The sequence below is a fragment of the Bidens hawaiensis genome, unplaced genomic scaffold, assembly GCF_021521415.1.
Source record: "Bidens hawaiensis isolate Kalapana, Puna unplaced genomic scaffold, B.hawaiensis_p1.1 tig00072287_1, whole genome shotgun sequence".
Taxonomy (NCBI): Eukaryota; Viridiplantae; Streptophyta; class Magnoliopsida; order Asterales; family Asteraceae; genus Bidens; species Bidens hawaiensis.
Window position 1 is genome coordinate 17,741 of NW_027502647.1, and position 11,622 is coordinate 29,362.

At 35.0% G+C, this 11,622-nt stretch overlaps 2 protein-coding genes across 2 annotated transcripts; one reads left to right on the forward strand and one right to left on the reverse strand.

Moving 5' to 3' along the window:
- Positions 1–322: 322 nt before the first annotated feature.
- LOC143605968 (uncharacterized) lies at positions 323–787 on the forward strand. The gene has a single exon (XM_077081897.1). It carries the CDS (start codon positions 323–325, stop codon positions 785–787), a length of 465 nt encoding a protein of 154 aa, XP_076938012.1.
- A 9,750-nt stretch (positions 788–10,537) lies between these two features.
- On the reverse strand, positions 10,538–11,331 carry LOC143605967 (calmodulin-binding protein 25-like). The gene has a single exon (XM_077081896.1). The coding sequence runs from the start codon at positions 11,280–11,282 to the stop codon at positions 10,608–10,610; it is 675 nt and encodes a 224-aa protein (XP_076938011.1). The 5' UTR covers positions 11,283–11,331; the 3' UTR covers positions 10,538–10,607.
- Between the last annotated feature and the right edge of the window lie 291 nt (positions 11,332–11,622).

The window sequence follows — 11,622 nt, forward strand, 5'->3', positions numbered from 1 at the left end:
ATATTGGATTACAACTGTAACACACACAAATATTAAAATATCCTTATTTATTATTATTATTATTATTATAAACGAAAATCTTAACATACATTTCTATATGTAACTTTTGCATCTATAATTAATTATATTTGATGTGTTAAATTTCAAAATCTAACAACCAGAAAATGATTTCACATGTATATATGATAAAATATTTTAATCTCTTCTTAATTCTATAACAATATATTTTTAATATGGAACCTGAAGTTCTTAATAATGAGAACTAGAAGTTCTTCCGTATTAAACACATACTTATTGTATCATTTTTTCCCTTGTAGACAACATGTCATATTTGTCAAAACTTGAATTTGCCGCCCTTGACATATCAGGGAACAATTACCTCCCATGGACTCTAGATGCCAAAATTCATTTGACAGCAAATAATTTGGGAGAGACTATTAATGATGATAATCAGACTTCCCTTCAAGATAAAGCGAAGGCAATGATCTTCCTTCGTCATCATCTTCATGAAGATTTAAAAAGGGAATATCTGACTGTTGAAGATCCTCTTGAATTATGGAAAAATATTCAAGAGCGTTTTGACCACCAGAAGTTGGTCTTGCTCCCTAAAGCTCGTTATGAATGGCTTCATCTAAGACTTCAAGATTTTAAAACCGTAAGTGAGTACAACTCTGCCTTGTTCCGCATTACATCTGAACTTAAGTTATGTGGTGAAATTATAGCCGAGGAAGACATGCTTGAGAAAACATTCTCTACGTTCCATGCATCAAATATGCTCCTGTCGTAGCAATATCGGGAACGTAAATTTACTAAGTATTCTGAATTGATTTCATGTCTTCTGGTCGCTGAGCAAAATAACAAGCTCTTACTCCAAAATCATCAATCGCGACCTGCCGGTTCAAGCCCATTCCCTGAAGCGAATGCGGCAAACTATCAAAGCGGACGTGGAAGAGGCAGAGGCCGCGGTCCCAGCAGAGGTCGTGGGCGTGGACGAAGCAATACATGGCGACGAGAGTCTCATGGTTCTAAAAATGGTGGTGGCGAATCAAGTAGGCAAAATATGGGGCGGCCTTCTAAAGGAAACACCAGTGGACACCAAAACAATGGATGTCATAGATGTGGGATGTCAAATCACTGGTCACGCACATGTCGCACCCCAAAACATCTTGTTGAAATGTATCAACGCATAATGAAAGAAAAGGGAAAAAAGGTTGAAACAAATCTTATCGAGGATGCACCAAATTCAGCATCTTCTGCTACCATATCAGACACTCATCTAGATGCATGTGATTTTATTGAAAATGTCCGTGATGTTTAAATGCTATGTTATGTCTCTATACTTTAAAACTTTAACTTATAACTTGATTTAGTTTAAACTCTTGAAATGCATATTTAAACTTATGTAATATTTAAAATTCCTACTTTGTAATATGTTTTAATTTCTTTTCTTTTATTTTTATTTCCCAAAGAAATATGTCTGCTAGCTCCAGAAGAGCTATGATTGGTGATGAATGTCTGATAGATAGCGGTAGTACTAACACTATTCTTAAGCATACAAAATTTTTCTCAGAGTTGTCTCCAGCAGAGACACCTGTTAGTACTATATCTGGTGTTAGCAACCTTATTGAAGGTTCCGATAGAGCCCACATAACATTGTCTTCAGGTACCCAACTCATCATAAATAATGCATTATACTCTAGTAAATCCAGAAGAAATTTACTAAGTTTCAAAGATATTCGAAAAAATGGATACCATCTAAAAACAATATCTGAAAATAATATTGAGTATCTTCAAGTTATATCAAACAAATATGGTAAAGAAACCATTGTCGAACAATTACAAGCTTTATCCTCTGGTTTATATTGTACTAATATCAATCCTATAGAATCATATATGGTTAATAACCGAAAGTTATTAGATAAAGATACATTTAATATATGGCATGACCGATTAGGTCACCCTGGTAGCATAATGATGAGACGAATAATAAAAAATGCAAGCGGTCATCCTCTTCAAAACATAAAAGTTTTGCTACCACAAGATTTATTATGTGCAGCATGCTCTCTGGGCAAACTTATTACTCGACCCTCACAAACTAAATTGATACAAGAAAACCCCTCATTTTTGGAAAGAATCCAAGGGGATATTTGCGGGCCTATTCACCCTGCAAGTGGACCATTCCGTTATTTCTTGGTCTTAATTGACGAATCTTCAAGGTGGTCACATGTGAGTCTTTTAGCTACCCGAAATGTAGCATTTGCCCGACTTGTAGCTCAAATCATACAATTGAGAGCTCATTTCCCGGAGAATCAAATTAAAAACATCCGAATGGATAATGCAGGAGAATTTACATCACAATCATTTAACGATTATTGTTTTTCGATCGGGATAAATGTTGAACATCCAGTGCCTCATGTTCACACACAAAATGGTTTAGCTGAATCTTTTATTAAACGATTACAATTAATCGCTAGACCACTCCTGATGAGAAGCAAACTACCTTCTTCTGCATGGGGACATGCTATTTTGCATGCCGCTGCACTGATTAGATTAAGACCAACTGCTGATCATGAATATTCCCCATTACAACTGGTTTCCGGAAAAGAACCAAGTCTGTCCCACCTAAGAATTTTTGGTTGTGCGGTATATGTACCAATACCACCACCACAACGTCCTAAAATGGGGCCACAAAGAAGACTGGGTATTTACATTGGTTTTAACTCTCCGTCTATAATTAAATATTTAGAACCACTGACAGGAGATATGTTTACAGCACGGTATGTTGATTGTCATTTTAATGAAACAATGTTCCTAGTCTTAGGGGGAGATAAGAATAAAGAAAGACTGGTAACACAAGAAATAATCTGGAATGCATCGTCATTATTAAATCTTGACCCCCGAAGTGGTCAATGTGAATATGAAGTCCAAAAGATTATACATTTGCAACGAATAGCAAATGAATTACCAGATGCCTTCACAGATTCAAATAGAGTGACAAAGTCACATATACCAGCTTCAAATGCACCTGCTCGAATTAAAATAATCCCAGAAACGATTACTATACAAAGAAAACGTAGGAGACCAATCGGTTCCAAAGATAAGAACCCACGAAAACATAAAGAGCAAAATAATGCAGTTGGTGAAAGCTCAGAAAAAGCCATAAATGAAACCCCGGAAAAGGTAAATGTCCCAGAAGAGACTAATATAATTCCAGAGAAAACTGAAATTCCAGAAGAAACACCGGTACCGAATGAACATGAGATCTCTATTAATTATGTACAAGATAGTACAATGTGGAACCGAAATACAATATGTGTTGATGATATATTCGCATATGCTATAGCAACGGATGTAATCAATAAAAATGATTATGTACCTAAAACTCTTGAAGAGTGCATGCACAGAAATGATTGCCCAAAATGGCAAGAAGCCATAAACGCATAATTAAATTCGCTCGAAAAGCGACATGTTTTCGGACCTGTAGTCCAAACACCCATAGACGTCAAACCAGTAGGTTATAAATGGGTGTTTGCAATAAAAAGAAATGAAAAGAATGAGATTGTACGATACAAGGCACGATTAGTAGCACAAGGGTTTTCCCAAATCCCAGGAGTTGATTTTGAGGAAACGTATTCCCCAGTAGTGGATGCGATAACCCTTAGGTTTCTTATCGGCCTCACAATCTCTGAAGGACTTCATATGAGACTTATGGATGTCACCGCATACTTATACGGGACACTTGAAAATTACATCTATATGAAAATCCCTAAAGGATTAAAATTGCCTGAAGCGTTAAAATCAACACCTCGAGATATGTGTGCTATAAAACTCCAAAGATCTTTATATGGACTTAAACAATCTGGTCGTATGTGGTACAATCGACTCAGTCAATATCTCAAAAAAGAAGGATACAAGTCTGATGCAATCAGTCCTTGTGTCTTTATAAAAAGATCATGCTCAAAGTTTACCATAATAGCAGTTTATGTTGACGATATCAACATTATAGGATCTCCAGAAGAGATAGAGAAAGCTGCTGAATTATTAAAGAAAGAATTTGAAATGAAAGATCTTGGTTCGACAAAATTATGCCTCGGCCTGCAGTTCGAGCATCTGTGCAATGGCACATTTGTCCATCAGTCAAACTACATCCAGAAGATGTTGGTTTGTTTTAATATGACTAAAGGACATCCGATTAGCGTTCCTATGGTTCATCGACCGCTAGATCCACATAAAGATCCATACAGCCCTCAGGAAGAGGGAGAAGAAGTACTTGGTCCAGAAGTGCCGTACTTAAGCGCAATCGGTGCCCTTATGTATCTTGAAAATAACACGCGACCTGATATAGCATTCGCGGTACATGTACTAGCAAGATACAGCTCGAATCCAACGCGTAGACATTGGACTGGAATAAAACATATTTTCCGATATATTCGCGGGACACAAGACTTAGGTCTTTTCTATCAAAAGAATGACAAGTCCCAGCTTGTTGGGTATGCTAATGCTGGTTATTTATCAGATCCGTATAAAGCAAAATCTCAAACAGGTTACGTATTTACTTATGGTGGCACTGCAATTTCATGGAAGTCAACTAAGCAAACACTTACAGCAACATCTTCAAATCATTCGGAACTGATAGCACTATATGATGCCGGCCGAGAATGCGTGTGGTTAAGGTCAATGATTAATCACATACAAGAAGCATGTGGATTAGAACAAATCAAGAAAGACCCGACAATTATCTATGAAGACAATACTGCTTGTATAGCTCAAATCATAGAAGGCTACATCAAAGGTGATAGAACAAAGCACATATCACCAAAGTTCTTCTCAACATATGACCTGCGGAAAGAAGGGGAAATTGAAGTTCGTCAGATCAAGTCAAGTGACAATCTAGCTGATTTATTCACAAAATCTTTACCTAGAAGCAGTTTCGAGAAGTTATCAAAAATGATCGGGCTTCGAAGATTGAAAGTCGTTAGTTAAATTGAGGGGGAGCATTATACACGATGTACTCTTTTCCTTCACTAAGTTTTGTCCCATTGGGTTTTCTTAGTAAGGTTTTTAACGAGGCAGCATAGTTGGTCCAGTAGTATCAATTTATTTTATAGGTCCTGAAGTACCTAATTAGCATCATCCTGAAGCATGTTGTTAATAGTGTATAATAAATAGTAATATATATATATATGAGGGGGAGTGTTATAAAATCATACATATATATATATATATATATATATATATATATATATATATATATATATATATATATATATATATTATCCTAATAACTGTATTTGACAGTTATTTCCATGTATATATATATATATTAATGTAAATTCTATTGTAGATATACTTTTACTGTACTCATTATTATTAATATACAAATTGTTTCTTTCTACATTTATATTTTATGTTTCCATTTTTTCTCAAAATATCAAATTGGTCCACTTGTTGGTTTATGTTAATATAGGCAGAAGGACCCGGGTCAGGTCATTTTCAGTTTTTGTTATCTTATTTTTCTAGAAATCATTTTTCTTTTATAATAACCAAATTAAAAACCTATAAAAGTTATATAAATCAAATATAATTATATTAAGTTAAATAAATTAGCTTTAAACCATATCTATGATTTGGCACCTAAAAAGAACAAATATTTCAAACTCGATAAATTCGTTTTAAACTCATTTAATATATATATATATAGAGTGTTGGTATCATTTAAGAACTCTAAAAAAATTAAGAACTCCTAGGAACCCTTAACAAACAACCATTTTTTTAAAAATTTTTTGTATATTAACATTATTTACGAGTAGTTTTATCATATTTCATATAAAAAATTTTGATTACATATATTAATCACAAGTTTACATATATGTAAAATTTATGCACTAATAGATTTACATATGTGTAAAACAATACATAGATATGTATAAAAACTAATTTTTAAAATTGTAATCGTAGATATAGATATAAAAAAAATGATAAAACTACTTTTAAAGAACATTAACATACAAAAAAAAATTTATAAAAAAACGTTAGTTTTGAAGGGTTCCTTCAAGTTATTAAATAATTTAACAGTTCTGTAATGATACTCATATATATATATATATATATATATATATATATATATATATGTTCGATTCGTTGAACTCTATAATTTGTTAACACTTTTGCGTTCAAAATAAAATATAATGTTAACACCAAAAATTTCCATAAACTGTCATAATGTTCAAATTTGATGTTAATCTTATAATTTAAGCTAATATTAAGACAATAATTTATTAATTCGTTAATGTATAAAATGAAGTTAAATTGTTCAACCCCATAATAAAATATACATTCAACACTTCCAATTCCCGACAACCCGATTTATCTACTTTTTATAAGTCGTTAGTTAATATTGATTTTGTACTTTCAAATTCTAGTTTGTGAAGGTCAATTGCTTCGGTTTCATTTACGCACTTTCGGTTTTATTGCAAGTTTGTCTTCAACTTCAAGCTGAGTTTCTCACACCCCCTTTTTACCATTTTTAACTATTTTGGGGGTAGCATATATATCCTATCAACAATTCGATTTCGTTTATTTACTATCTACAAACTACAATTCGTTACATGGACTTGTGTGTTTACTTGCTTACTTGCTCAAAGAATACGTGCTCATGGTTTCCTCATTAAGTATGATCATACGCCCCCCTTTGCACTCAGGACCTCGATGTTATGAGTGGAATAGGGACCCCCGATCCGAGTATGTTGGTTTTTACCAACAGAAAAGACACTTACTTGCGCTATTATTCGAGTACGTTGGTGCACAATCCCAACATGAAATGACTTTATTTTCTTTTCACGGGTTTTCATGGAATTGTAGATTTTTATGTACTTATATCAAAACTTGTGTAAACTCACCAACTATTCATTTAGTTGACATTATTTTATATATATGCTACAGGTACCTTTTTTAGAGAATTCTACCGTGACGAGGACACTAGAACTTAGGTTATAATAATAAATTGAAAATTTGTTAATTGTTCTTGTATTTTTCCTTGTATTTCTTGTTTGTGTCACATGTGTTTTGAGCAATCTGTACGTCACACTCGGGCGTATTCCGTTTTAGCCGGGGTGTTATAGATTGGTATCAGAGCCGTGACTATAAGATAGGACATTAGACGTGGTGTTCCAGTTGCTTATAGTTTATTTGCTTAATTGTTTAGGTTGCATGATTAGAAATTATGTGAGCCTTATTTGATTATTCAATGCACATTATTTGGTTATTATTAATTTGTTTATGCCTCATGTACGCAAATATTATTATATTGATGATTCAATTACTTCAATTACACAAGCACACACAAGTCCAAGGCTTATGCCTAACGTAAAGATTCTTGAGGATTTTCAACAATCAGATTTTTGATATTCAGTTTTCGATGGTTTATGCGACGTGTGACGTCCAAATCTCTATGTTTTACAACGTGTTTTAACTAAAAGTCTATCAAGTCGTGGTGATACACGAATACTCAGCTTTTGGTTCGATTTAATTACGCATTTTTAAACGAGAATAGTTAAGTTTAAAAACTTTGATTCGATCACTATACTATTTTATTCATTTACTACCACGTTTTTAGATTGAAAATTCGGAAGGTCATGGTGATACATGAATGGTCGAATTTCAATTCGATTACCTTATTTCCATTCCATTTATCCTTATGTTTTAGAAGTGAAAATTTAAAAAGTCATGATGGTTCATGAACACTCGATTTTTAATTCGATTTCACTATTTATTGTTAAGTTTAATACTTTTTCCATATGATTATTCAATAATTTATGAGGTTTTCGTTTATTGAAAGGTGAAAACTCATAGCGTTTCATGGGAATTCCAATTTCGATTTCAAATTAGTTTCATGCGATTTCTTTTCTTTACTTGTATCTATTAGTCGTTTTCATATTTACGTCTCAAGTCATGTGAATCTTCACACTTCGTATCACCACCACCACCACCATCATCATCTTCGCCTCCTTCACTTTCAGAGCTGTTAGTATGTTGAATGTATAATTAAGAGTTTTTTTTTTTAAACTAAAATGTTAGATAAAATGATTTTTTGATTTTTTTTTAAATTTTTTTGTTTTTTTCTTTTGATTACATTTTTTAAATTTTTTTTGAAGGGTTTTCTTTTTTAAATCCTCACCCCGTTGATTATTATTAAAAGAATCTCAAGTCTTGTTTACTTCTCTTTTCACGCTAATTTATGTAATAAATTATTGTAAACAAATACACAATATATTTATCTTTGATATAACTTTCTCTATTATCATTATCTTAACACCTGAACGGTGAAACTAATTAAACTTACTCGGTCAAAACTAGTTTTAAGCTAGAATTACAACGAATTGTAGTAAATATTTCCCCACTTGAAGTGAAGGGGTATGCAAATATAGGTAGGGACCACCCTTGAAAAGTAATGCTACGACAAAAGAAAGGATTACGTGTATATGATGTCGTGCTTTAGTCACAAAGGATGAGCCAACATGACAGATGGTCAGCTGAAATCGGCTTGGAGTTAATGAAATTACCAACCTTCATTCCGTCAACAAACTTCATAAATAATGGACTGTGACTACTAAGGCTGAGGGGTGTGGGGCTTCAACGGGGGCGCTAGAGCCCCTCCGCTCGCGCCCCCAGGCGCTAACACCACACCACCGGGGCGCTAACCGGGGCGCTAGCGCGGAAAAACATGCAGGCGCAAGCTGGTTAGCGGGAGAAGAGAGAGAAAAACACGGGATTTGACGGTTTTTTGACCGTTGGGAGCCGACCAAACCCAAAAAAAAAAATATTTTTCCTATATAATTATACCCCATTAAAGCCCCCATTAAAGCCTCCATACCAGGGCCAGGGGCTCCAACGGGGGCTCCAACACCCCCCTTATCCAGTTTCTCTCTCTGCCACACGTCATAATATTATTGGTTGGAGCCCCCATTAGAGCCCCCCACACCCCTTAGCCTAACAACTACTGCCTTTTTATATTCATTTATTTGGTGTAGTAAACGATTCACGTTTTACATTTTTTATAATAAAACTAATGTTTTAATCAATATAGTTTATAAAATTGTTTAGTCTTTTGATTTAACTTGCATTAAACTAAATTAAGTATCTATTGCATTACCATTTTATATGGCATATTGTTTCTCCTGATCATGCCATTTATCGTCTTAATACAGAGTGACTATATCCAAAATTAGGTTAATTTGTCCATATGTTTTTGATGTGATTGTGGTTAGCTAGTATATATTTGCTTCATTTGTTTAACACCTACTAGGCTATTACAATGCCACATGCACACAATAAGTCAATAACCATGCATATATGCACATAATAATGTTAATGTTTATTATTATATTCTAGTATACGGTTTTTAAAAAGATTTTTCCAACACAAGCGTCTAGACGGGTGAGTGACATCATCCATTGTGTAAGCATTAAGTAATCAAGATAGCATGACTTGACTTATGTTGTATTTGAAGAATTGGTTTTAAAAGATTTTTCCAGCGTTAGACGGGTGACATCATTAACTATGTAAGCATAAAGCAATCAAGATAGTATGACTTGACTTGTGTTGTATTTTAAGAATTTATTTATAAAAATATTATTTTTGTAAACTTTAGTATTTAATATATAAAGAATTAGCAAATTAACTGAATATTAATAAACAAGTTAAATTATAACAAAATTAAAAAGAAAAAAGTGACAGTGAAAGCATTACATCTAATAAGAAAAACTTTACTGTCAGTAAATTCATTAAGAAGAATTGAGTTTTTGTTAAGGCTGAGGGGTGTGGGGGGCTCTAACGGGGGCGCGAGTGGGGGCTCCAGCCAATAATATTGTGGCGGGTGGCAGAGAGAGAAACTGGATAAGATGGGTGATGGAGCCCCCGCTGGAGCCCCTGGCCCTGGTGTGGAGGGGCTCCAGCGGATTTTTTTTTTTATTTTTTTATAAATATATTCAAAAAACGTATTATTAAAAAAACTCATAAATTATTAAAAAAAACACACATTAAAAAAAACACATTAATATCTAAAAATAAAAAAAAAATTAAAGTACTAAAAAAACATTATTCTTTCTAGACATGTTTTTAAAAAAAAGTTTGGAAGATGGGTTGATTTTTGGTTTTTTTTTTGAAGTTGTGGTAATTGTTTTATGTGATTTTGGGTGTGGTAATTGTTTTAGGTGATATTGGGTTTATATATAGGAAGAATAATTTTTTTTTTATTAAATTAAAGAGCCCAACGGCTCATTTGTGTACTCCCAACGGCTATGTCACGTCTCTCAATGCTCCTTTACGCCACCTTTCTCCCGCGACCCACCTTGCGCCTGCTTTGAATTCCGTGCTCGCGCCCCTCTCGCGCCCCTCTCGCGCCCCGGTGGTGTGGTGCTAGCGCCTCTCGCGCCCCCGCTGAAGCCCCACACCCCTCAGCCTAATAACTGTGGAGCTATTTTTTTTAACGGTGAACTTCTATTCTTTGTGATAAAAAAACATCAGATTCCACATCAGATTCCTTAATAGTTGTAAAATTATAAAAGATTTTCCGAAAACGAAACAAGACCAAAAACATGTGAATACACTTAAATCGACGATTCAAGAGTCGGAAAACTAAAACAACTATAAACATCAATAACTCCGGCACCACCACCGTTTTCCGTCACTTGACTCCTCTTCGAAACCCCCATCGCAGAACCCGAAACCGGAAACCGGCGTGCATTATCAATCAAATAAGCAGAAGTATCCAGCGTCGGCAGCAGTCCTTGCATCTCGTTGAAAACCGGTCGCCGGAGTCTCTCCGGTTCCGGCAACCTCCCGCTCCCTTCAAACTTCACTCCGGTGACCTCCTGCACCATCTGCCTGAAGTTTGATGGTTCCGCCTGGATATACGTCGTCATTCGCTTCGACGCACGCGACTTCCGCTTCTTGGACTTCCCGATCGAAACACCGAGAAGGCTGTTGTTCCCGCTTCCTCCCCGGTGTTTCGATCCTGGAGTTTCTGGCTCCGAACCGGATCCGGACCCAAACCCGGCTCCGGATCCGGTTACAGTTGAAGCGGAAGCCGAAGCAGAGTAATCGCTCTGCTTCGGCCAACCAGGCGCTGCAACAATCGGTTGACTGAAGAGTGATTGTTGCAGCGCCTTGGTCAAAGCGGATTCTGTTTCCACTGCGAAGTCATTGGCAGGGAACCAGGGATCCGCTATGGAGGAACGGAACATCCATGGGTCAACGGCTGTTAAATTGTCGTAGGAGGCCATTAATGATAATACTGTTGTGAATGGAATAAAATGTTTTGATTTGAATGAAGAAGCATTTGGGATAGAATGGAAATGGTGATGGGGGGGTTAATAAATAGTGGAAGGAAAACGCGGTTTCCGGGGACACGCGTCAAACCTCGAGTCACCATTTATGTACGGAAATCCATCTAGCTTGCCAGTACACCTTTGACTTGCACAACCTTGATTAATTTAATTCTTCTTATTATGATTTTAATTTTAACTAATTGAGTAATAATTAATGGCATTAAAAACTCAGTAAATATTCTCTTTAAAAAAAAACACATACGATATTAATTTAATTTGTGCATATCCAATTTTT